General features: G+C 49.0%; 2 protein-coding genes across 2 annotated transcripts; one reads left to right on the top strand and one right to left on the bottom strand.

Moving 5' to 3' along the window:
- Positions 1-8,456: 8,456 nt before the first annotated feature.
- GUCA1B (guanylate cyclase activator 1B) lies at positions 8,457-17,610 on the top strand. The gene is given in 4 exon segments (XM_054568758.1): positions 8,457-8,663; positions 15,195-15,341; positions 16,761-16,857; positions 17,483-17,610. Coding segments are annotated over 4 exon segments (579 nt in total).
- Positions 17,611-20,672: 3,062 nt separating this feature from the next.
- Positions 20,673-26,472, bottom strand: GUCA1A (guanylate cyclase activator 1A). Its single transcript, XM_054568757.1, has 4 exons — positions 26,272-26,472; positions 21,574-21,723; positions 21,086-21,179; positions 20,673-20,836 (listed from the first exon to the last, which is right to left on the bottom strand). Exons 1-4 carry the CDS (start codon positions 26,470-26,472, stop codon positions 20,673-20,675), a joined length of 609 nt encoding a protein of 202 aa, XP_054424732.1.
- Between the last annotated feature and the right edge of the window lie 513 nt (positions 26,473-26,985).

The raw sequence follows: 26,985 nt of genomic DNA, 5'->3' as shown, positions 1-26,985 counted from the left end.
GACTTGATTTACATTTTATTATTCGGTATTGTTCAATTACTAGTTTGTACTAATTTTAATTTATATCATGTTCATATGGAAGTGAATGAAATATTACACACATTTTTTTCTTTTGAGGTTCCTAGAAGGAACCTTGGGTTAATTTAACACTGAACAATTAAAGTTTTTGACACTCACCTTAGTACAGGCTGGCATACTCGTTTTGGGGGTGGTGACCTCCAAATAGTACCTCATTTCAGCATTACATTCTTGAAAAAACTACATACCGTGCAGCAGACCAAGCACACTTGTAGCACGCACTAAATTCTTGTAGCCCAAACCCTTGCTGCCTAAAAAGGCCACTGTGATGGAATTTAAGCTCTCAAGAAATTACCGCCTGTATTGTTTCATTCATCCTGTGATTCATTCATTCAACAGGCTTTTATTTTGTTAACTCTGTGCCCAGCACTATAGTAAATACCAAAAATTGAATAGAAATAATGGCTTTTGAAAATTGCAAGGCACAGAAAATATTTTCCTTATTAAGTTCCTCACTGATAAGAAGGCCTCTTTCTTTTGCTAAATGGTACTTTTTGTTTGGAGATGTCTACTTTTCCTTGAAATTAAATAGTAGTTAAAGCCCTGAAAGAGGTAGACCTACAATGGGCTGAAACTGTTGATGTTTCAACCCCCAGGGAGTGATTCGTTTCCTTTTTTCAGAGAATCAGGGCCTCGTCTTTTGTGGTTTTCTTCACATCTTTGGAATAGTTATGACTTCTCAGTTTTTCCCCCCTTATACTGGAATTCCTATTCTCTTTTTCCAACTTGCTATCAGGTGTCAGTGTTTTGAATGCATACTGCTTATGTATCAGACTTATATTACTGTCATTAACATGAGAAGAATTACAGTCTTGTGCCCCATGACCTCATTGTCCTCACAGGTCAGGTTTTGACTGTGTCATTCACAAATGCCTAAAGCCTGCTTATCTCAGGTATAAGCTTCAGGATTAAGAACTCGTCAATAAAACAAGAGCAATATAATGGTAATAATATCTAGCAAAGTAGCAATTTGTGACGCATTTTTACTTTAAAGGAATTCTTTCAATTTTGTGTGTGTGTGAGACAGTATTAATCACTGTAGTATAATAGGATGGTTAGGCACACTCAACCCCAGTGCCCCGCTGTGAGCGCCTTTAAAGGTGTGCTCCCACTTCCAGCTCTTGTCACAGTAGATTAACCGGTAAACCAGATTACTTAGTTGAGCACCTCAAATTATATATTAACATCTTGTTTTAAGATAAACTTGCAAACAAACACACATGTGACAAAAGCTAGTGGTACTTCTTTGTCAAAAGTATTTGGCATATTTGAAGCCCCCCCCCCCTTTTTTTTTTTTTTTTTACACATTTTTACCTGAGGACATGCTTCTTGATTTTAGAGAGGGGAAGGGAGGGAGAGAGACATCAACGCCAGAGAGAAACATTGGTTGCCTTTTGTACACGCCCCGGCCAGGGACCAAACCCACAACCCAGGCATGTGCCCTGACGGAATCAAACCTGCAACCTTTTGGTTTACAGGATGGTGCTCCAACCAACTGAGCCACACCAGCCAGGGCAAAGCCACCTTGATAAAAGCAAGGTAATTTCTTTATCCTGAAAGGCTGAGAAAGTTGTTTAAAAAAAAAAAAATGGGTCTCAAGGAAAATGCACATTCTAAAAATTCTAAGAATTAATGTCCAAGTCACACTTTCCATCCGTGGGGGGGATGGAAGATGGTGAGAGAAAAGGGGGCCTGATGGTAGAATGAACCAGAAGGCAGGTAGGAAGTGGGATTATTTTTTTGCTGAGGTGTAGCCCTGAGTTCATTGTTGCTTTCTCTGATCTGAAGTATATTTTCATATCAAATAGAATAATACAGTCTTTTAAAAATATTGGTAAGACTATGGCTTAAACTTGTTCAGTGCCTTGTTCCCAGTGCTTTCAGAGAGAATTACGTGTTCGTTTAGCCACGTTATGTGTGCCACAGTAAATGCATAAAACAGTTGTTTTAAACAAATAGTCTAATTTTGTAACACCTCTGTCAGCTACCATTCCTCCTTTCCTACACTGTAGTATTCAATTAGTTTTACTGCAACATTATGAGTAGCAGGTGGACTAGAGAAACATGGACTTTGGAGTCAGGTCTGAGTCAGGTAAGAGCTGAAACCCATCAACTGCAATAAACTTGGGCAAGATATTTAACCCTGTCAGAGCCTCAATTAACTTATTAGTAAAATGTAGAAAATAATACCTACTCATTGAGGTAGGAGTATTAAACTAGGTAACAAAACAAAACACCTCATGAATAGATAGACATTCAACAAATGAATGGAGTACAAATTTGATGATACTCCAGATGGCTTGTGTGGTGCACTGTTTAAAAAACAGCTGGAAAGGACCAGAGTATCTCCACGGTGAGGTTAGTACTAACCTTGGAGTGGCTGTGAAGTTTAAATGAGGAAACATGTAATGCTCATTATGTAATCACCACAGTCTATTATGCTGAGTATTTTACAGGCATTTACAGATATGCTCATTTAATCTTCATAACAACCCAATAAAGTAGTTACTACTATGCCCCCATTTCCCAGGACAGAAAACCAAGTTACGGCTTCCCCACCCATCATCCTTTCAGTTCAGAGATGAGGCTGGGCGAAGAGGGGGAAACTGATGTGCATGAGTTCGGATTAGTGACAGGGACAACCCCAGAACCTAAATTTTAAAGAGTAGGAGGTACTCTGAATATTCAGACCTAAAAATCCAGATTTATTTCCCCTTGCATATTGATAAAATGTACTTATATCCCCTAAAGCTCAGAAGTAAAATGATCAACTGGGGGCGGGAATTTAGGGGGTAAAAGATGTAAAGGTGACCTGAGTGAGGACAAAAGGTGTAACACACAGTATGATCCCTGAGGTCTCAGGACCCTAGTGTGAGGGGCAACGTAAGTTTAGGCCGCATCAAGGAGGGTCCTGCTGGGTCACGAGAACACTGGCATGGAGGTTATTACAGGAGGGCTTCGGGGCTCAGCAGGCGCGGAGCTGGAGCCGGGCTATGGCTGACTGCCTGAGATCCCCAGGGTTCTCTGTGCAAATCCCCGCTCAATTCCTAACCCTGCCCTCCTTAAACCCTTGCTATTGTTACTCACTTCCAGCTATCATTTCTCTCTATGGAGTCCTAATCCTCTTTAAAATGATATATTTATACTGCAACAGCTCAGCGGTATTTATGGGTCAGGTCACGGGCAACTGACCCACATCAAAAGCCAAATGAATTTTAGATTTCTTAGCCAGAGGCTAAATCAGGTTACATTTCATTCATGCTTCAATGCTGTTTAAATACCAATAAATATGAAGAGATGGACAGGGATGACACCATCTTCACACCAAGCCAGTCGAGTCTGTAGGTTCGGAGCCGCAGCAGCTGATGGGCACATGTCTTCAGGTGTGATGAGATGGGGAAAAGGTTGACAATCATTGACCTTCAAGGCTTCTTCTAGGTCCAAAGTCCCATAATCTTTCACATCAATAAATACCTGCTAACCCAGGCATTCTTAAAGGAGTCAAGAAGAGTTGTCTTTCAAAATTAAGGAATAATAGCTCCCATTACTTCAGCACTAACCATGTGTCATGCACTTTGCTCAGTACACAAGTATTTGAGTTCCTTATAATTGCCAAGCACTGGGAATTCTGTAGTGTGTCTATAGTGAAGTACCTCTCCTCAAGGATCTTAGACTTTATGGGGAAGACATAATAACGGAAAAAGTAAGGTAGTTTCAGCTCCAGGTAAACACTGAAGAAAATAAAGTAGGATAATGTCAAAATTAATTGAGTGGCTTTAAAGATAAGGTTAGGAAAGTTCTCTCAGAGGAGGGGAGAAAGACAAGAAGGAGGCAGCCGTGTCAAGAGCTGGGAGGAGAGCAATCCAAGCAGTAGGACCAATCAGTGCTAAGACCCAGTGAGCTTGGTGTGTCTGCCGACAAGGACAGAGGAACGTGAAGACAGAGCAGACAGCTCTGACCCGGTGGCTCTGTTGGAGTGTTGTTTTTGTAAACCAGAAGTTCACTGGTTCAATTCCCGGTCAGGGCACATGCCCAGGTTGTGGGTTAGGTCCCTAGTCAGGTGTGTGCAAGAGGCAACCAATCAATGTTTCTCACATCAATGTTCCTCTCTCTCTCTCTCTCTCTCTCTCCCCCGCCTTCTACTCTCTCTAAAAATCAATAAGCATGACCTCAGATGAGGATTTTTTTTAAAAAGAGCAGGGAAGGGCTGGATCACGTATTGCATCACAGCTGTGGGAAGAAGCGTGGATTTCTGAGCGTAAATGTGAAGTTGTAGGAGAGTTTGGAGCAGAAGAGTGATAGGACCTGACTTGTGCCTTAGAATGCACTACTCTGGCTACTGGGTATGGACTGTAAGGAAGGGGTTGACAATAGGGGGCAGGAAGACCCGTTAGGACCTTTTGAGGTGGACCAGGTGAAAGGGTATAGCCTGGACTAGGGTTGCAGTAGTGGAGGTGATGAGAAGTGGTTGAATTCAGAATATAGTTTGGAAGTGGAGCTGATAGATTGACCTACTAATATAATAGATTGAAATGAGATCTAAGAGGAATCAAGGATAACTCCTATTTTTTGGCCTAAGCAACTGGATAAATGGTGATGCCATTACTGAGGTGGAAGAGGGTTAAGAGCGGATTTGGGAAGGAAATCAGTAGTTCGGCTTTGGCTTTTGGCCTTGCTAAGTTTGTGATCTGATTATAAATGTCCAGTAGGCAGCTGGGTTTGTGCATCTGGAATTCTGGAGAGAGGTCCAGGTTGAAGATGTAACTTTGGAAGCTATCAGCCTACAAATATTATGTAATGTTGGGAGATAAATAAATTCATCTAGGGACAGTGTAGGTAGACGAGAGAAGGGTACCATGGACAAGCCTGGGAAGTCCCAAGCATGTAGAGATTTGGTAAAAACGGAGGAGGTACTAGCAAAGGAGATGAGCAATCATTGAGGTTAGAGTGAAATTCAGAGGAGTATGGGTCCTTGAAAACTAGAGTATTTGGAGAAGGAATTCACTTGGTGAACCCTGATGACTGCTGGCAAGTTGAGGAGGAAAAGTAGGTCATGGATGACTACTATGTAAGCCTTTTTCATGGAGTGAGCATCCAGTTGGATAAGTTGAAGAGAGACAAAAAGGAAAGATGAGGACACAAAATAGGTGTGAGAATGTTCAGTTATTTATTGCTACCTTAAAAAAATACCCAAGATTTTGTGGCTTAAAATGGAGACAATGTTTACTTCGCACACTAATCTGCAGTTTGGTCAGGGCTCTGCGGGGACATTGTCTGCTCCATTTGGCATCAGCTGGAGTGGCTGGAAGGTTTGGGGCTGGAGTCACTCACCCACCCACATGTCCGGTGGTTGAGGCCGGCAGTCTTCTAGAACCCCTATCTGCGCCTGGGCTTCCTCACAACATGGCGTCTGAGTTCCAAGGGCAAATCCTGAGAGAGCCCCGCAGAAACCCTATCACCTTTGATGACCTAGCCTTGGAAGTTACATTCTGTCACTTCTGCCCATCCTCCTCAATAAGGTAGCCACAAAGTCCCATGCAGGTTGAAGAAAAGGAGAAATAGACTCCCACATTGATGGGAGGAACATATGAGACCAGATCTATTGCTATGCCATTTTTGGAAACTGTATCTGCCACAAAGGGTTTTGCTGTAAGAGAAGCCAAAATGAGGAGAGTAGGTGGAGGGGAATGTGAGCAGGGCCAAAGGACCTAGGGATCCAGGGTGCCTAAGAGCGCACAATATTTTTAATTTTTTAAAAGTATTTTAATGTCTTTCAAAACTGGAAGAATAAATTTAATCCAGTATGAACTGGACTGGATTATATTCATCCTTGTACCAATGAGTGATAAAATATTTTAAATATTTATTTATGTAATATTTATTTTTCCCCATTTATCTTATGACCTATGAAAGTAAAGAGTGTAGGCCCCTGCAAGTGCTAATGGGACCCTGAATGTGGGGTCAAGAGAGGATTTTTATTGTTTTATTTTGTTTTAATAAAGGTGATATTAAGCATGTCTTCAGATGGGAATGATCCATTAGCGAAGGAAAAACTGAGGATGCAGAAAAGAAAGGAATCATTGTGGGGAGGAAGTGCTTGGCTGGGCAGAGAGCTGAGCCCTAGAAAACAAGCGGAGGACCTGACAGGCGAGAAGTGAGGAAGGGACGCTGCTTCCGCGGAAGCAGGAAGAGGCAGAGCACGCGGTACAGACGCAGAGAAGTGTGTCCAGTGGGAAGATGAGGTGGTTGTGTGATGTAGCTATTTCTCTGAAAATGAAGCTGCGACAAGGTCATCAGCTGAACGCGGGAGCGAGTGGAAGGTTTGAGCGTGGGAGTTGTTGTGGAATAGCCATCTCAGGGAGGGGAGCGTGAAGTCGGCCAAGAAGAAGAAGCAGGTATTTGACATGTGTGCAGCCAGCGCGATTCTATGATTTTTCCCCAGCTGTGTTCAGGCTGCTGGGTGCAAGTGAGGTGTTAGCACGTCGTTAGTGGTTAGCTTTAGCCACGGTCAAGTTTTTCCAAGTGAGTAGTTACAGGTAGAGAGAGAGGGGTGCAAAGGTCAGGGTCATGGCAAGGAAATGGCAAGGGTGCTGGGCCGTGGCTAAGGATGAGGACAGTGGAGATGTAAGTGAGGTGACAGATGTTTTTTTTAAAAAATGAGATCAACAGGTTGCAAGTCTCAGTAAGGCTGGTGACTAATTGGAGTACAGGTGTTAGAACAGGTGAGCAGGAAGGAGAGGTGATGATGCTCGAATGTTTCAGAGGAAGTACAGGAATGCCTGGCAGCAAGGCCCAGGGCATGGCTTTCCAACTGTGTGCGCTGGAAGGACCTGTAGGGCTTGGGAAAACACACATTGCTGGGCCCACTCAAAAGTCTGATTCAGTAGGAGAGGTGGGGCCTGAGAATTTGCATTTCTAACAAGCTCCCAGGTGCTGCAGCTGCAGGTGACCACAGGTGAATGGGAGGCCAACACGGGATGGAAGGAAAGCTCTTTGGAACTGAGAGATCAAGGACCTTTGAGGCCAAAGTGCAGGATGGGTCAGGTCTCCACGTAGGTGGGGATGTCTCCAATATGAAGCTTTGAGGCACATGGTGAAGTTACTGGTCAGTAATGCCAACCAGGATGAGTACACGGAGGGGTAGGGTTGGACACGGCTTTGAAGGGACTGGCGTTTTTGAGGGAGAAAAGAGAAAATGTGGAGGCAATGGTTAAGAGGAAGGAGGAGACTAGTCTTATCCTCCAGACCCTGGGGACTGTGGGATGTGGGAGACAGACAGAGGAAGGGGGGTTCCTACTTCAGGAACGGTGAGGAAGTTAGAACAACGCTGAGAGGTCAGGGCAGGGAGCCGTGGGAAGGGTCAGGCCTCCGTACCAACAGTTCCAGCCTGGACACCCGACGGGACACAGGCAGGGCCGCCCCGCAGAGGATGACACTCACCAGAATGGCTCTGCCTCTGAAATCTAGAAAAATCAGTACTCCGGGTTTTCTGGTGTCATTTTTATATTACATTAGAACAAGCATGAACACATAATTCATTCGAAAACAAACTTGCATGAACTTTTAATATAAAAGTAAAAGACTTCTGAGATATTTTAAGCCATGATCCCAGATCCTTCTCACATGGAGAAAGAGTAGGAGAAGCCTCCAGGTCTTGGGTGAAGGGTGTTGGAGGGAAGCATTTGTACTTTAAATTGGAAAATGGGAAACTTCCGAGACTCAAGGGTGTGCTCTGTAATGGAGGTAAAGAGATTGTGCTGCGGACTGAGTTAGCCTGGGCACAGAGCTGCTCACCTGGAACCCTTCACATAGGTCTCCTGCTTCACGCTAGACCACGTAGAGGAGCTGAGCCCAGATCTCTGGGAACTTTTATTTTATGGGTTAGGAGTTGGCCTTGCTCCCTCTATAGATGTCAGAGTCTCCTGTGTCTCCAACATGATCCTCTCCGGAGCAGTATGGTGTCCAACTAAAGGCACAGGGAGTGTGTATGACATGGGAGGGTCTCAGCCTATCTTTCCAACTAGTCTTCACTGTACCCTCCCTTCAATTTCCTCCCTGTCCCCCTCTTCAGAATCTTCTGGGTGGCTTAGTTGAGTGGCTGACACAATGAAGAGGAGGGGTGAGGCTGGGAGAGCTTAGCAGGCTGGAGGTCAGACCTTCCAGGGGAACCTTCTAATGATCTTAGGGTGCTTAGCTGGCCTGGTCCTTCCCACCTTGTCACCTGCCCCCTACACTGCCCATCATGTTTAGCTGCCCAAGAGATGATGAAGAGGCTGGCTGAGCAAAGGAAAGGAAGAGCACCCTGACCTAAGGAACCAGTCAGCAGAGGCCCAGGGGGAGACACAGACCCTTGCTCCCTGGCGTTCCTGGGGGCCAGGATGGGGCAGCAGTTCAGCTGGGAGGAGACAGAGGCTGCCGGCGAGATGGATGTGGCGGAGCTCCAGGAGTGGTTCAAGAAGTTCGTGGTGGAGTGCCCCAGCGGCGCGCTCTTCACGCACGAGTCCAAGCACTTCTTCAAGGTCACAGGCAATGAGGAGGCCACCCAGTATGGAGAGTGCATGTTTTGAGCCTTTGACAAGAATGGGGTAAATCACCCCGAAAGGGAGGACTGGTGGCCCGTCCACTCGACACATTTCTCTCCCTTGAGTGGAAGGAGCGTCCTTGTGGGGGCTCCCATTTCTCAGTCCCCGTGCTCTTCTGTTCTCTCCATTCCCCTCTCGCCTTTTCTGTCTCACTCTTTCTCCAAAACTCCCCTCCTCTCTCCCCCGTGATCTGTGCCTTCCCATCGTCTCCTCCCTCCCCTGCGTCTCTCTGCTTTCATCTGACTCTCCCTCTCTTCACTCCCTGAGTATGGAAGGTAGGCTGGGCAGAAGGGCACTCAGTCCAGTCCTCTCTGTATTTTGGGCCAATGCTTTGCAGGCTGGGGACCTGGTTTTTCACCCCCCACCAGAGCCGCTGTCACTCTAACGATGAGCAAAAGAGCTGCCCATATGTGATGAGCCCCCTTGGCATAGACCGTGAGCTCCCCCTCGTTGGGATCCTTCGAATTGAGGTTGGTCAGGTCTTCCCCCCCCGGAATGCCAGAGAAGGCTCCTTCATGGACTGGGATGGATGGATTATTGCAAAACTCCCTTTCAGATCTTCAAGGCATGGAAGGTTCCATGATACCATTCAACCACAGGGTTTCCTTAAGCCTTCCATTGACACCAGCAGCTAAGAAGATACGTTTTATAAATGCACACCGGACATTGAATTTAAAAATTGAAACTCCTGTCCTGGCAAGTGTGGCTCAGTTGGTTGGAGCATTGTCCCATAGACCAAAAGGCCTCTGGTTTGATTCCCAGTCAGGGCACATACCCAGGTTTCAGATTCGATCCCTGGCCAGGGCATGTACAAGAAGGCAATCAATCGATGTGTCTGTCAGTCTGTCTGTCTCTCTCTGTCTCTCTCTCTCTCTTTCCCCCTTCCTCTCTCTTTAAAAGCAATGAAAAAAAAAATGTCCTCTGGTAAGGACTTAAAAAATCGAAAGTCCATTATTTCAGGTCATCCAGTCCAGCACCTCTGCAGTCCTTGAGGGCTGCCTCCAATGCTTATTTCAGCTTTCAAAACTGATGTGGGAGGTGGACCTAGAAAGTTATCTGAACAAAGTCTCAGTGCGCCTCTTCTCTGTGCGTGGAGAACTTCACTTTCTAGCTGAATCACAGGGGTGGCTGTTCATGTCTGACACGGTCCCTGGTACCAGCTAGTGTACGTCTCAGCACCTGTCGGCGGCTGGCAGGGCAGGGTCAGCATCTTCAGCACAACAGAAACCTCCTTGGAGGTGAACCCTGTAAAATCCCTCTTAGGGCACAGAAAGAGCAGACTTTGCAAAACTCCTCCTCGCCTCAGTCTGAGTCAGCAGAAGTCCTGGGAGGGAGCAGAGTTTGTTACCTCAAATTAAGCGATGAGAGAACTGGAGCAAAAGGAAGTGAATTCATTTGTCCAAGATCATATACTCAAGCGTTCAGGCTCCCAGGCAAATGCACCTGCCTAGGAGGCAGTTTGTTTTTTAAAAGAGAAAAAATGATTTTTTAAAAAGCAGGTCATATATCACAAAACTTACTCTCATAAATATATCAGTCTTCCCCATATTTATCTAAAAATTCAATATAACAATTCAAGAACCGAAAGAGCCCTGGCCATGTAGCTCGGTGGGAGCGTTGTCCCGAGGCACCAAGGTCGCAGGTCCCCTGGCCAGGGCGCGTGCAGGAATCAGCCACTGAGTGCATGGAAGGGTGGGACGCAAATCAGTGTTCCTCTCTCTCCCTCTCTCTCTCAAATCAATGAAGACAATTTTTTAAAAAGAACCAAAAGAGATTAGTTAGCCCTGGGCATAACATAGCTGGACCCCTTATACTTCATCTTGTCTTACAGGTTAGCATATATATTCATCAATTGCTTTTTCCTTTCTTTACAACTTTTATTTTGATTGGATTTCAAATTTATGCAAGTTGCAAGAATAGTACAAGTAATTCCCATCAATAGTTTAGCCAACTGTCTACATTTTGCTTCATTTGCTATGTCATTTTCTCTCTATATGTAAATACGTGTGTGTGTTTTTAAGAGAAAGTTGGAGTTGTCACACCCTTTCATCTCTAAGTATTTCAGTGAGTTTCTCCTAAGAACAAGGCCATTCTTTTAAATAACCAAATGCAATGGTCAAAATCAGGAAATCTAACATTGATGCTTTTTTTTTTTTTTTTTTTGATGTCTGATCACTCATTGCATTTACTTGTCCTGTGTCCTTTCCTTTTAATTTGGAAACTTTTTCCAGAAATATTTTCTATCGATTTTTTTTAAGAGAAGAAGGGAAAGGAAAGAGGAAGAAACAGGAACACATCAATTTGTTGGTTTGCTTATTTATGCACTCATTTGTTGTTGTATGTGCCCTGACCGGGGTTGAAGCCATAACCTTGGCATATTGGAACAACGCTCTAACCAACTAAGCTGCCCGGCCAGGGCTAATTTGGCCTCTAATCTCAGCTTTCTTTGTCTTATTTGATCCTGACATTTTTGAAGATTACAGGCCAATTGTCTGAGTTTGTGCAGTATTGCCTCATGATTAGTTTCAGGTTTTACAGTTCTGGCAGAAATGCCACAGAGGTGACATTTGTCCTTCTCAGTGCATTATGTCAGGGGGCATGAGACATTGATCTGTCCTGTTACTGAGGTTGTTCATCACTTGCTTACTTGGTGTCTGCTGCGTTTCTCCAGTGTGAGTTACTATTTTTCCTCTGCAATCAATAAGCATCCTATAGGGGTTCTTTGAGATGAAGTATCCTGTTGCTCATCAAAATTTCACTTGCTAGGTTTGGCATCCATTGCTGATTTTCTGACTCCACCATCCTATCTCGATTTATTAGTTGCTTTCCACTGCAAGGAGGAGCTTTCCTGGAAGGTGTGTGAAATTCCTCTGTCAGGAACTAAGCCTTCTTCCTTTACTTTCCCACTTAGTCTCCAAGGCCATGCCCAGCTCCACTTCCTGCCTTGGCACAATCTTTGTATCAGCAAGTCTCATTTCTGGGCAATTGGCCTGTTATTTATGGGGCAAATAAAGTCAAAGGAGTTCATAGATCTAGCTCACATGTCAAAATCCGGGGCGACAGAAACAGGAGTTTGGTGGAGACGAGGAGGGAGGGGCACCTCTCTCTGCTGCTCCTCCCGCTGTGACTCTTTCCTCTTCCCTGCCAGGTGCCCTCATGCACCAGAGTGGAAGAAAAGGAATGAAGCGCAAAGTCATCCAGGATCCTTATGCAACAAGCTCGGGGTCAGGGCTGGTGCACAAGTGCGGCCAGTTCAGGAAGAAACGAGCAGATAACCCCAGAGCAGAACACACGCCTGTCCCTTCTGCTCCTGCTTCTTGACTAGACAGAGTTGTTTCCATCATCATGGCCTTCCGTGGGTGGTAAAGGCTGACGAGAGCCGGCACACAGCGGATGCGGTTAGTCCCAGCTGGAAGCTTCCGGGAAGCCGTCTTGGGGTTTGCAGTAACCTTACAGGTGGGATCACTTGTCTGGAGGGGCTACTCGAGAATACGCCTCTTGTGGAGCAAGGGAGGAAGGAATTTCTTCTGCCCTCAAGTTCCTTTCAGCTGGTCTAATAATCAAATAGATATGAGACAGAGTAGCAAGAGAAAAAAAGCAAATTTAGTACATACGTACACATGGAAACCCTGCCCATGAGAGAGCCAGAGACCCCATATGCACAAGAGGTTCGGAGACAGAAAGGAAACATGGGAATGTAAGGCGTTCTGAGCTGGGGATGAGCTAAGATGCCTTGGGGACTTCAAAGATCATTGCAGGATGATACGAAGAGTAGACATTTAGTAGATTGAAATTTGTCCTGCCATATAGATAGTTAAAAAGAGATTTTCTCTGATAATCTATTATGGACAAAGCCCCTAATTCAAGTTCTTCCAGGTAGTTAAGGGAGGGGCAGAAGTTGCTTTTAAGCCCACATGCAGTGGATACCACTCAGCAATTAAAAGCTGCCTTTAGCTCTAAACAATCCGCATGCCACAGAAGCACACCGTGGGGTGACTTGTTCTGAGCCCCACAGGGTCGTTGTGGAAAACCTATCATGTTGAGAGATGATATTGTGAAAAGGTTCTGGAGAAGGGATGCAGAAGAACCCAGAGATCTAGAGAGGAAGGATTTACTGGTAGTTTTGGTTTTTTGTTTTTCTCTGCTAGGCACCAGGCTCATTTTTTAGACAGTACTAGAGCTAGAATGGAGTAAGAAAGTTCTCCCTACTCGATAAACGGAAAAGGCATGTACCTTGAAAGGCTCTGCCTTAGGCAACTTATTTGATTTCTGAGTCTCAGGTTCCTCACCCAGCAAATGAGGGTAACAGGCGAGAGGGAGATGAGGCATGTAAAATAAATGGTCCCTGTCAGACATTTGCATTCATTTTCCTATTCAACTGATTATAAGGTCAATTTTTAGTAAGCTTAATAAATCACAATTACTAATGAAAATAGCCTTGTAAAGAACAACCAATCATTACATTGTACACCTTAAACTTACACTATGTTCTTTCCAAGGCTATTTTGCAATTACATTTCTATAAATTTGGGGGGGAAATTGGAAACAAGCCAAATAACCTTCAATGAGTAGAAAACAGATCAAGGACAACACATGCAGTGGAATCCTACTCAGCAATAAAAAGGGAAGGAACTGTTGTGGCCCAGAGCAACTTAGATGACCTCCAGGGCATTGCGCTGCGTTAAAAAAAATAAATAAATAAAAGCCAACGTTGAAGGGTTACATGCTGTATGATTCTAATTCTATACCATTCTTAAAGTGAAACTATGGTAATGATGGGGAACAGGTCAGTGGCCGCCAGGTCACTCTGTTGGGAGAAGGATGTGAGACTATTAAGAGGTGACAAGAGAGTTTGTGTGAGAATTATGCATATCTATGCATGTGATAAAATTTCATAAAACTATACACCTATACAAACAATGCACCAAAGACTAACGGAGGGGAAAAGGAACAAACAACCACTGCTAAGAATCTGTCCCCCAAAATTACCAGAGATGTAAGAAAAATATATATTCACAAGGATTTTCATTGTGTTATGTAAAATATTAAAACCATGTTCAGAAAGAGGAACTGCCCAGTACACCTCAAAAAAAAATAATAATGAAAGGTATGATTTTAAATAAGTTTAAAGACATGGGATATTTTAAAATAAAAATCCAGGGAATGAATCTATAGCTACAGTCTGATCTCAGTTACGCAAATACACGGTGGGGGGATGTGGCGAAGGAACAGAAGGAATTATATAAAAGGCACAGAATAAAACACTTCAGGGGTTGGGGTAGGCTCGTTTTCGCTCCTCCTCGGGTTTTCCTTAGGCGTTTTTGCTCTCTCATTTTCTGCTGCGTTCTCCTGTTGCTCACACCTTGCTCACCCTGGCACCCCTTATCTGGGGCTGGGGCTCCAAGTGGCCTAACCCGATGAGACAGAGGTGTTCTGTGGGCCAGCGAGGTCATCTCTGATTACAAAGTCATTGGAGTAACAGGCACTCCTGGGGAGCTGATGAGTCAGGTTTTTGATTGGGAGAGCTGAGGTCCCCACCCTGAAATAGGTGAGGACATAAGGCACAAGCTTCACCCTGCGAAGCTCAGCCTGAGACCCTGGCCCGACCCACCCATGGCAGCCACCACCCTTGCCTCTCACGTCAGACTCCTCTGGAGTCAAAGCACGTTCTCCCTGTACTCCTTGTTTACTGCTTTTGGAATAATTGTTGCTGTTACATTTCCGCGGAAGGAAAGAAAGTTTAATTCTCTGGTTAGAGTCACCTCAGAAGTGGCCTGTGTCCCCCCTCTTTCCTCTGTTACCGCCTGAGCTCCGTCTCCCCGCCCCTTCCTGGGTTGGGGTTGGGGAGCAGGCCGGTCGTTCAGTGTGACATCCACCTGGGCCTGCAGGTGAGCACGGCTGCACTGCCCGTCCACCTCCCCTTGGGCTCCGAGTGAACGAAAGGGCAAAAGAAACTTTCAATGTGAGCACAGCTTCCTAATCTTTCAAAAGTGCCTTGGTCTCAAATTCAGGTTAGGTTGATTATGTATTCATTGATTCATAAATATTTATGAGACCCACAGTGCAGAAGTGGCACTGTGCTAGGCATGGAAGAGAAACAAAAGCAATGTAACCCCCCTTTTTTCTCCGGAGTCGATGATGTAGCTAGCGAATGAGACATACTCACGGAGCAGTTTAGGTGACAGCGCCAGAGTAAGACCCAAACTGCACAGAATAGGTGGTAGGTGTATAGAATAGGCTGTGAATGTTAGAAGAGTGAGAGACCACTATGACTGAAGTGGTCTAAGAAGGAAGGCTTCCTGGGGGAGGGGACCATTGAGTTGAACCTTGAAAAACCGGTGGAATTGGGTGATCAGGGAGACTGGGAAAGGGTGCCAGAGTGGAGAACAGCGTGAGCAAAGGTGCAGAAAGCATTGCAAGGAAAGGGCAGAGCCCTGAGTTTTGGGGATGGAGGGCGACAAATGGAGTGCACACCCGGGCTCTGGAGGTGGGGTGTGGACCAGGAGGGCCTCACGGCTCCCACTCCCGATGCAGGACACCATCGACTTCCTGGAGTACGTGGCAGCCCTGAACCTGGTGTTGAGGGGCACCCTGGAGCACAAGCGGAAGTGGACCTTCAAGATCTATGACAAGGACCGCAATGGCTGCATTGACCGCCTGGAGCTGCTGGACATTGTAGAGGTCAGTGTCTGTCCGTGGGGCCAGGCACCCAGGCACGTGCGCACCCCTGGGCTCTGAGGCTGGCCCACGGAAGCGGGTGCTCGGGGGCTGGGGTTCAGGAAGAGGCACTGAAATCATTCAAGTGAGCTTTCTGACCGCAGTGGAATTAAGCTGGAAATCAATTACAAAAAAAAAAATAATGGAAAAATCCCCATGTGTTCGGAAATTAGACAAGACACTTCTAAATACTCCATGAATCATCAAAAACACACACACACGCACGCACGCACGCATGCACGCACACAGAGTATTGTGAACTGAATAATGATGCAAAAATAACAAAACTTGTGGAACGCAGCAAAAGCTGAGCTTTCAGAAACATGTATAGCCTTAAAATGTATATATTAGAAAATGAGAGGCTGAAAATCAATGAGCTAAGAAGCCACCTCAAGAAATTAGAAAAAAGGAGAGTAAATTAAAACCAAAGAAAATAGGAGAAAGGGAAAATACTGTAAAGAACAGGAATTAATGACATAGGGGAAAATGGACAAAAGAAAAGTCAACAAAACCAAAAGTTGGTTCTTGAAAAAACTAATAGAGGTGGTTAACTACCATGGGGAGGGTGTGACCAGCAAGGAAAAGAAGACTGTCTACTGGAGCGCAGGCTCTGACGTGCGGACAGTGCTAGCCTGTTACTCCCCAGAGCCGCTGGTGGGCCTCGCCAGCCCGTTTCACAGATAAGGAAGTTGCCTCACGGAGGCTCTGCGGGTGCTCACATGCGTCCACCCGGGAGGCGCTGGAGCTGGCTGTGGCCCCTATGGCTCCCAGACACCGTCAGGGGGGCTGCTTTGTGCCAGGCGCTGTGCTGGGCGGTGAGGCCCTGGGGATCGGCCAGACACACCTGTTCCCAGACGGCATCCAGCCCAAGAACTAGGGGCAATTCTCTCATTGGTCTGTCTCTCCTCCATCTCACTTCACAAACACTGCCTCACTGTAGGGGGGAAACAGTGCAAAGGAGAAACTTGTTCTTTCCCTTCCAGTTTAAACACCTATATCTCCCATCATCCTAATTCATATACATAGACACACATCCATAAATATACTATATTCTCTTTTCCTCTTGGAGTCTCCATTTCCCTCTGTAAAGTGGCATTGAGACCATCACAGTGCCACACCGAACACATACATCCCTCTTTGCCAGTTTTGGGTTTTGGCTTTGGCTGGCGTCGGCATGGGGTGGCCTGTGAGGTCAGGGACTCCTCAGTTGCAACTAGGCCAGCGGGACCCTGAGACACATCAGTTTTGATTTGGACCTGGGTCCTGTAGCCCTCAGATGCACGGTCTGGGGGCAGCGCTGGGGAAGTGCTGCTGAGGAACAAGGGTTGGAGGAGGGGCGCACTTTGCAGGGGCCCCTCAGTGCCCCTGGGGTTGTCTCCGCAGGTGATTTGCAAGCTGAAGAAAGCCTGCCGGGTGCGGGTGGCGGCCGGGGAGCAGGTCACGGACAGGATCTTCCTTCTGGTGGATGAGAGCAGAGGCGGTAACAGGGGCAGAGATGGTGGACCCCTCCACAGCAGCCCCACTTCCTGGCCACGTGACCTTGGGCAAAGCCCCCCCACCTCTCAACAACCGGTGTGTTCCTCTGTGAAACAACAAAGTGTGTTGCCAGCACAGGACATTACGTTTGGAAGAGTGGCTGAAACTCCTACTGCAGTTGCTGGCGGAGGCCATGCACATGAGCGAGCCGGTAGGAGCTTTGGAGGCAGACAGACAGGATGATGCATCAGCCTCTTGCCTGGCCTTAGCTTCCTCATCTGGAAATGGGGATAACAACAGCTGAGAGGACTAAATAGGGTAATTAAAGCCCCAAGGCTGCGCAGGGAGGGAGTAGGTTGGGAGCACACCCAGAAGAGCCCTCGAGAACATTTCAGCGGTACCATGAGCAAAAGAAAAATTTCAATTCATTTGCAAAGAAAGTCCCTTGAAGAAGCCCTTGAGGTTCCAGGAGATTCCTGGAGAATCCACGGGCCCTAAGCCGAGGCCCTGAGTCTGCAGGTCCCTTCACATAAGAGTTGTAGGCTCATCTTGGGGGAAAGGCCTCTCCTCTTGCCCCGGCCCCATTTCTTCATTCTTCCACAAGACCGTCCCTCCCACCCCTTGCTCAGACCAGCTGTCTCTGAGCGAGTTCATTGGAGGTGCCCGTCATGACAAGTGGGTGATGAGGATGCTGCAGATGGATGTGAATCCCGGCGGCTGGATCTCCCAGCAGAGGCGGAGGAGCGCCATGTTCTGAGAGTCTCGGCCCTGGGGGCCCTGTAGGAGTCCACAGACCCCTCCAAGACCAGGCTCACAGGTTTCCAGAGTAGTGGGAGGGCCCCTGGCTCGGGCCCCTTATGCCCACTCATCCTGGCAGCCCCACAGACGGAGAGGGCTGCGGGCGAGGGGATGGGGGGCCATGCAGGAGGGGCTGTTGGTCTGAAGCCACCAGCAGGGCGCAGTCAATTGAGAGGTTTTGCTGGGGTGGTGAAGGGAGTGGTCTTCGCACCCCCTTCAGCTGTTCCTGGGACGCCCATGCCTGGGCTGGGCAGTTGTGGGCCCCCACAAATTCCTGCATGGCTCTTAGCTGGAAGCAGGGACAAACTGAGGGACGGGGTCCCATAGACCAAATTAACGGTGAGAACACCCGTACTGTGGGAAGCAGGCTGGTAGAAGGCAGGGGCTGGAAGACTTTGGGCCTGAAGAAAAGGTAGCAGCTGGTGAGGGTCGGGGGATATAATTACATCCCCCCAGGATCCTGCAGGAGATGCTCATGGGAGGGCGCTTGCCTCCTCCTCCCCAAGTGTCCCCGCCTGGAGTGTCAACAGGGGAAACCGCAGCAAGGCAGGCTCCTGCCCTTGAAGGGGTCAGCTGTTCTCAAAGGGACTGACAGCTTCAGGACCGCGCTGGTGCTGCTGCCCCAGCCCTCGCTCCACCCCTCAGCCCTCCTCCGGCCCCTGCCTCTCCAGGGCCCTCCCCAGCGTGGCCCTTCCGCAATTCCCAGCCACAGGCTGATGTGTCTCCTTAACGAAAGGAGAAACCTGCCCTCTGTCTCGGGAGAATTGGGGGCCTGATGACCGGGGTTCTAGGTCAGGCTTTGCCTCCAACGGCTCTGAGAGCCAAGGCCGCCCCCTCCCTTCCTGCCCTCGGTCACCTGGTTGCACAGTAAGCAAGACTGGGCTAGACCAGCAGTTTCCAGATGATTTTTTTTTTAGATGTGGAACTGCTTTTGTTATGCAAACTCTGTGTGCAACCACAATATAGAAACTAGGTTAAAAGGGAGCTGCCTGTTGAAGAGGGGCTGAGCCACATGGACCCTCCCACCGCTGGAGCCAGAGGCACCTCTGAGGGCACAGGGCCCTGGGTCCTTGTTACCCCTGGGACCTGGAAAAACGCTTGCTTTACCTTTAATAGATATGTTTTTATGCTGGTGTATGCAACATAAAACAAATCTGTTGAACCTGTGATTTCGTAGGTATGATATTCATGTAAAAGTTCCTTTGGAAATAAATTTTAGGTAAAAAGTGGCCAATTTAAAAAAATAATGATCCAGGTAGGACATAGATATGCCCCAAATCATGAAGGTGGTTTGTGAATGACACTGGGGAAATGTCCCTATTCCCTCCAGATATCCTGCCAACTCTGACCTTCAGGATTTCCCAAGAGGCAGCCACCAGCGAAGGAGCAGAAGTGTCACCTCCACGTTTCAGGCAGCACCGGCATTGACCTTCATCATCCCTCCACGCCTGTGCGCAGGCCCCGGCTGGCCTCCCCGTCGGGGAGGTCTGAGCGGTGGACAGGAGGGGTGGGAGCAAAAGGTGCCCTCTCATCCCCCGGTGGGCTCTCTGCAACCAGGTTCTTCGCCCTCTTTTTCTCCCTCCCACCCTGGATTTTTATCAACTCCCTGCGCTCCCCACACCCAGCCAAAATGAAAACTCAAAGCCCAGAAGAAAGAGCAGCTTGAAAAAATGGGCACAACTGCTCCAGCCTGTCTTTCCCCAGCTTCTTGGGCAGGTATTCCTAAGGGGGGGCGGGGGTTGCAAAGAAGGAGGATGAAGACCACCTGTAACAGATGTCAGATGTTGCTGCAGCAAGGTGAGACCAGGGATGGTCAGGTCATCTGCAGTGACTGCCAGACCTACAGGGACCCATGGGGCAGGTACCACATGCCAACAAGTAGCCAGCAGAGGAAGTAGGAGGTGTTGTGCAGTCACTTCTGAATAAATATGGATTTCCTCCAGATAAGCGAGGACTGTCTACGATATCGCCTCACCTTCTTTCACTTTTTGGCCAACATCCGACTCGAGCATACCTCCTCAGAGTGCGTGAATGTGTGCGCACACCATGGCTGGTCATTAGTCATGATTCCCATCTGTACTATCGTTAAAACATTTCCATCCTCACCTCCTTGGTAGTACTGTAACTTCTTGAAGAAGTTTGTTGGGGTTTTTTTCCTGCTATTACTGAGGATCTTGGAGGTGCTCCCTAAAAATCAGTATGATGATCCCTTATTGGTAAAATGTAAATCCTAAGATACCCCTGATTTACACCGAAGAAAACTCCTCCCAACCTCACACAGCCCCCGTGCGACACCCACACATCGCACAGAAGGCACCTCCAACCTCCTCCACACATCATCTCCTCCACATGGTCCAAGTCCAGCGTCACCTCTGTGAGGCTGTCCCTGAGTCACCTTCACTCACAGTTCCCTGTGCTCCTACAGGAACCTGCTCATCGCTTCCCTTAGCATGTTTTATTACAATGATGCTTAGCTTGTGAGTTCCTTGAAGATGAGAAACGTTCTTTTCTTTGCACATCTAACATCTACCATTAGTACATAGTAGGTGTTCAGTAAATACTTGTTGAATGAGAGAGACAAATCAGTGCAAACGACAAAAGTAGGCTCGGTGGCCCCGGGTTCCTCGCAGCACCAGCATGGAGGCTGCAGCCATGGGACCCGTAGGGCCCCATCAGAGTCCCGGGGAAGCTCAGCTTGCCTCGGAGCGTCCACGTCTAGAAGAGGATGGGACTGGAAAGATGGGGAAAGCTGGGGGACGTGCCGGGAGGTCGCAGAAGAGCCCGAGGGCAGGGGCCTTGAGGAGCGCCTCGGGCAAGAAGCTGTCACCACCAGCGGAGCCACACTGAGGTTCAGAAACCATCCTTCACCGTCCCCACCTCTGGACCCACCACTGCTCCTGAGCAACCACCATGCAGCCCAAAGAAGCGAGCTGAGCCTTTGAGTTCAGGAGACTCTATTTAGTATAAAAACCAGCACCCCCACACACCCCTCCCCAACGCAGAAGCATCTGGGTGGTGGGCTTAGCCGGCTGCCTCAGCCGCCCCACCACCAGCCCCCTCCGGGTCTTGCTCGCAGTTCTGGAGCCTGCGCACAATGCTGGTAAGGTCCAGGCTTCGTGTCAGCGTGTCCAGGAGCATCTGGTCCTTCTGGACGCCCTCCATGAACTCCTCCAGGGACAGTTCCCCTGATGGAGAGAAAGGGAGTCACGGGGAAGAAGGAGTTCCCGTCTCCTTAGCAGCATCGTGCCAGGGCCCAGAGCCGGCGTCTTGAGACAGGGCCAAGGCCAGTGCTGGGGGAAGTGGCGCTGAGTGGGGCGGCAAAGGAGCCCGAGACCAAAGAACGGTCCGGGAATCTCTAAAATCCAGGTCTGGGACTGGCACCCCACACCCTGGTGACCCCCCTCCCCAGGTGACCCCCACTCCGGCCTCCTCACCATCCCCATTGACATCGATCTTGGAGAACACTGTATCGGTGAAGTCCTCCGCACTCATGGTGGGGTCGCTGCAGGGGTTAATGGCGCGGATGGCCTGGAGGGCAGGAGAAGCGAGAGGACCAGCCTGACTCCGTCTCAGTGGGTGGGGGGAGGCAGTGAGAGCTCCCCTGGCTGCCAACAACAGTGGGGGGTGGAGGCCAGGGTGCCAAGCAGCAGAGTGGGCAGTAGGGGCAGAGCTGGGACATAAGAGCTTATACATACAGTCTCTTGGTGCACACGAGGAAACTAAGGCCCAGCAGTGGGGAGAAAAGTAGCTCAGGTCACACAGCTGGTGAGGGACAGGGCTGCCACCGAGACCCTCAGTTCCATCCTTGAGAATACAGCTTTGCCTGGTGTAAACCCAGCCCCCCCAACCCCACCCCGCTCTCAGCTCCAGGTCCTCCAGCTGCTGCCCTGCCCCAGGCCCAGCCCTCTGCACCTGGAGTTACCCGGATGATGGTGAGCAGCTCATCGCGGTCAATGCATCCATTGCCGTCGACATCGTAGAGCTTGAAGTACCAGCGCAGCTTCTGTTCCACCTTCCCCTTGAGGACCAGGCTGAGCGCTGCCACATACTCCATGAAATCGATGTAGCCGTCCTGGGCAAGACAAGGCCACCTTGAGTCCACTCCCACCCTGCCCCGTGCCCTGCCCTGCAGAGCCCACCCTGCCTGCCCCAGAGGCTGCGATCCAATCCAATAAACTAACCACCCCCCTGCCCCCGCCTCACGGTGGGCTGTGGATGGCTGATGTTTTTTCTTCACACACATTTGGGTTGTAGCTGTCGCTGGCTGCTTCCCTATGCTTCTCAAACTTGAGCCTTTCTAGTTGCTTGCATGTGGGAGAAGAGAAACGAATTCCCAGGAGTGAGAGTGTGGATTGGGTGAGCTTCTCTGAGCTGAGGGGAGGGCAGGAGGTAAGTGTGGAGGCAACGAGCACCTTTCTCATTCTTTCCTTTATTCTTCGAACTTCACTGGCACCCACTACGTGCTGTGACAGACCAAGGAATCAGACAGAGCTCAGTAAGATAGGAACTGCATCCTGAAGGGCAGTGTTGAGGACACAGGTTTGACTCCTGGCTTCGCCCCCTCAAAGCCATGGGATCTGGGACAGGGGACACACTATGTCTCCGGCCCTTGATTTTTTCATCCGTAATAATTATAATGACACCTACATCTATGGGATTGTTGTGGAATTACATGAGTTTATGTATGTAAAGCACTCAACACTGCCTGACATATAGTAAGCACTCAATAAATATTAGCTATTTTTTTACTGTTATTATAAAGAGATCACTATGTTGTCATGATGTGTATTCAGCAACAACACATCCGGACAGGCCATTATAGAATTGCAAGATAGGAATGCCCACTCTACTAGGGCAAAGGCAGGCGAGGGGCTTAGTGTGGTTTTCTGAGGAAGGTAACAACCTCATTGAGTCTTCGAGGGGTTGGCCAAAAGACAGAGTGGCACAAGACATTCCTGCAGGACATTTATCCAGAGTGTCCCGAATGTTCACCAGCTGACCAACTGCCCGGCCCTGCCAGGCCTGCTAAGCGGGTCTCTGCCCACCTCCCCCCCCGAAACCGAATGAGGCCGGGAGAGGGCAGCCTGTGTCTTACAGACAGGCTGGTCCCTGTAAGGAAAGGAGCACTGGACCAGAGCACATGAATGTGAAGTCCAGCCCCTATCCCTCCACTTACTCACAAATATGACTCTGGGACCAGGAAGTTACTGGGAAGCAGATTTGGGGTCAGTGTGATGAACTCTTTACCAGGCAGAGTCGCCCGTGGTGGAAGGGCCAGCCTCATTCGGTGATGAGCTCTCTGTCGCTGAACGTGTGCAAGCAGAAGTTAGAGCACTGCTATGAGGGGGATCGCCGATGTTGGGCAGAATGGCCTCTGAGAACTCCCGGTTTGGCGCTGGCCTTTGGCCTTAGGTGGGGCCTTAACCACTGTGAGCCCCAGAGTGAGTATCGTGATCATAGTGGACATCTGTTTGCTTTCCCATGTTCAAGGGCTTTCACACAGGCCTTAGCTCACTCGGTCCTGTCCAACCTGGCTCCCAGGGCTGCTGTGGAATTGGAGCGAGGCCCCATGCAGCAAGGCTCAGAGAAGCCTGCAAACAGCTAAGAGTTTTCCTCTGGACAGGGGCCTTGGGGTGAGGATGCTCTTGCCTTTCATTTCCTGTCTTCCTATATTGTTGGAAATTTTACAATGTGCTGTATTATTTCTATTTCTTTTTTTTTTTTTAATGGCTTAACAGGGACAATGGAAAATACAGGCTTTTGTTCCAGAAAGACCTAAACGTTGTCTTAGGAGAGAGGTAACCCTGGACAAGTCACATGGGCTCTTTGAGACCCAGTTTCCTCAGATCTAAGATGGGAACGACAATACGTACTTTTCAAGACTGTGGTATGGATTAGATTCAGTAAAATAACTGCAACAGTACTAACTTCTTTTTAATGTTTCCTGTGCTGACTGTTTTATTCGTTTTACTCATTAAATCTCACAGCCATTCCCAGGAGTTGGGTATTTTTGTCCCCATTTTCAGCTGAGGAGGCTGAAGAGAGGTTAGGGCACAGCTGGCGAACAAAAATCCTTGCCTCGAAACTAGGTCTCCTAAGTCCTGCGTGGTGCTCAGGTGCAGGGGGGAGAGTGCGCATCGACCCAGGCTCGCCTGTGTGACTGCCCGGTACAGCCACGCCCACGCGAACCTCGGAAACAAGCGAAGCGCCTGCTTGTCCTCCAGGTCACACTCCCACTCCTACTGCTACGCCCCCGAACTCTGCCCACCCAGCACAGCACCCTCAGATGCAACCCTCTTCTAACGCAGGGGCTGGCAGACATTTTCTGTAAAAGGTCAGATGGCAAATATTTCAGTTTTGACTAAATGGAAACACATGGGTGTGGTGTGTTCAATTATAAAAATAAGCCCATGGGCCATCATTTGCGCACCAGCTTTAACTCCCCTCCGCATCGAATTTCCTAGCCAAGCTGCTAAGCTGCTCGGTACTCCTGGCCACGGGTGGTAGCAATGGTGCCCCAAGGGTGACGTAGACCCCTGGTGTCCGGGAGGCACTTTAGATGTTGCAAAGATGCTCTTCATTTAAATAAATATGTGTTTAAATTAATGTTGTTATGAAATGCAAAATTAACCCATAAACTCATGATTTCTCACCTATTCATTCACTCATATAACACATCTCAATTAAGCACCTACTGTGTTGCAGGCACTGTTTTGGGTGCTGAGGATACAGCGATGAACAAGACAGACAACAGTCCCCGGCCTCATGGAGCTCACATTCCAGCAGGGGGGACGGGTGATAAACAAGAGTGTTTAAGTGTTATTCAGCATCATGTATTAGAAGATAAGACCTGCTCTGGGAAGTTCTGGGGGGCGGGGCTCGGGAATGCAGGGTAAAGGCTAGTGCCAGGTAAATAGGATTTAAACAAAGAGGTCAGGGCAGCTGTCAGCGGGAAGGAGACTTTTGAGCAGAGTCTTGTAGCTGGGGAAGGCGTGAGCCCAGCAGAATTCTGGAGGAAGAGGGTCCCAGGCAGCACCCTCTTAGGGCAGGGGTGTGTGGCATGATCAAGGAAGTCAGGTTTGGGACAGTACTGGTGGAGCTTACATGTGGCTAAAATTGAAAAATGGCATAAGAATGGCTCCAGTTAGGTAAATACACGTTGACAGGTTGCCCCTCCCTGGTGTCATGCATATGATTTTAGAGGGCCCTTTGGAGACATGTCTTGACCCAAAGGGTTTCCTTAGTAGGTGAGAAGCTGAGCTTTTTGGTGCATTAGAGTGTAAGGTATTGAGGCTCTTCCCCCTCCTGCTCAGGAAGCACTGGTGCCTTCAGAGCATTTGGGAGTCCAGCATCCTGACGCCACCACCCCACCAGCCCCCGTCTCCATACCCTGCGCCCTGGTATTCTGCTTCCTGGCGCCCCCTTCAGGAAAGCCCTTGGGCACCACGATGCTGCCCTTGAGGCTGGGACTTAAAGCCCATAATCTGCTTTGGCCCCTTACTCCAAATATTAGCGAGTTTTAAATAGCCTCTGAGCCCCAGCTTTCCCCAGAAGCCCTGCCTACCACGGTCTTTGGCCCTCTGGGCAGTGAGGGGGTGGGGGAAGCTCTGGGCAGCCTCTACTGGCTGCGGGGGCACATGGCAGTGCATGAGCACATCTCCCCTTCCCAGGGAGCGCCAGCCGGGTGGGAGCAGCCAGGGTGGGGAGGCGAGTTTGTGGGGCTGGGTTCTTCCACCACTGCATCTTGACTGAGTTGCTCCAAACACATGGAAGATTTGCTATTGAAAACCAACAAACATCCTAGCCGATATTCCCAACAGATACAGGTGAATAAGCTGAGGCTGGAGGGCAGAGAATGGGCTCAGGGTCACCCAGCTGATGACAACTAGGGGCCCAAACTCATGGTGTCTCACTCCTTTTCCAGGGTTCCTCTAGCTTATCTGAAGTCCTCACCCAGCACTTCCAGGCGATTACTTGGGGACACACAATTTGACCTCTGTGCAGATGTTCGACCCACTTTAGAAAAGGTAAACTGAGGTCACTGGGTGTTGAAGTAGCCTGGATTCCCCAGGGACCAGACAACCTGCCTGTCCCCAGGGCTGGCATCCTCAGAGCATCACGCGTGACCCAAGTAACATGGGCCTCCTCACCCTGCTCTCTGCTCTCCACCCTTCCTTCTGCATTCTTGTGAGCATCTAAGGCCTGTGCAAAAGCACCACATGCAGAAACAAGCACTTGTTAGGTGCTCGATGACTGTTTTGTAGGTGTTCGTGCTTGTTCTGGAGTAAGTCAGAATGTGTGTGTGGGAGAGGCAGAGGGAGCCACTCGGTTCGGCCTGCGATACACTAGCTGCGAGCCTCTCTGTCTTCCCCTCCAGAGCCAGGGAGGGGACGGTCCGAGTCACTCCGGACCCCCAGTGCCTGGCTCAGAGCAGGTGCTCAATGAATGTGAGATCAGTTGAATCCCTAATGTGGACATTCAACCTCCCAGATAAACAAAGGACTGTATAAATGAAGTCACTCTTCCAGCGGACGCTGCTGCTCTCACATTTGCTCCCCTGCTTTGCTGGTTGGGACTCCCCGCGCATCCCTCCAGTGCCCCCATCCAGGCCCCTGCTCACTTTGTTGAAGTCAAAGGTCTCAAACATCTGCTCCACATACTGGCTGGTCGACGGGCTCAGGTTCTTGAGGCCAAAGAACTGGCGGAACTCATAGAGGGTGAGCTGGCCGGACGGGCACTCGGTCATGAACTTCTTGTACCACTGGTGGCACTCAGTGCTGCTCAGCTCTTCCACCGACTTACCCTCCATCACGTTGCCCATCGTCCAGGCCTGCAGGAGGCTGACGCCCAAGATGGACAAGTCTTGTGCTCCGCTGTTCCCCGCACAAGGGTGGCTTGGCTTTTTAGAACTGGGCCCTCCTGGCTCAGGCCTGTGTTCTCCTGATCTGGGCAAGGAAGGACCTGATGGATCAGCGCAGGGAAATGTCAGGAGGCGGCAAGTAGAAGTGCGAAGGCAGCGGGGCCGAGCAAGCCTACGCCCAAATGCAGGGGATGCCAGAGAGCCGGTGTGACCAGTCCCCACTAAGTCCTTGCAGCCAATGCTGCTCCCTGCGGAAGGGCAGTGAAAATAGAGCAAACCTTAGAGGAGCAGAGGCCCAGGATTACAGCCTTGAGCTGATGGTGAGAGGATTGTTTTACCTAGTTTGCAGTTTCCTTATCCCTTCTTACCAGGACAGAGCGGGTGGCAGCTGTTCTTATCCTATGAGTGCCACTCCCTCCTCGTCCTGTTTTGAGTGGGTTCCTCCCTCCGACACAGAATGGAGGTACAAATGCA

The sequence above is a fragment of the Pteronotus mesoamericanus genome, unplaced genomic scaffold, assembly GCF_021234165.1.
Source record: "Pteronotus mesoamericanus isolate MK-2021 breed Mesoamerican mustached bat unplaced genomic scaffold, CSHL_Meso_final contig_20, whole genome shotgun sequence".
NCBI classification, from domain to species: Eukaryota; Metazoa; Chordata; class Mammalia; order Chiroptera; family Mormoopidae; genus Pteronotus; species Pteronotus mesoamericanus.
The sequence above is the reverse complement of the archived record's forward strand: the minus strand, read 5'-3'. Positions and strand labels throughout refer to the sequence as shown.

Excerpts from the sequence above, each read along its gene's own strand:
- GUCA1A (XM_054568757.1), bottom strand. The coding sequence starts at position 26,472 with ATGGGCAACGTGATGGAGGGTAAGTCGGTGGAAGAGCTGAGCAGCACT. Across the intron at positions 21,724-26,271 it reads AGACCTTTGACTTCAACAAA|GACGGCTACATCGATTTCAT; the intron begins GTGAGCAGGGGC and ends TGTCTTGCCCAG. Across the intron at positions 21,180-21,573 it reads AGCTGCTCACCATCATCCGG|GCCATCCGCGCCATTAACCC; the intron begins GTAACTCCAGGT and ends CCTGCCCTCCAG.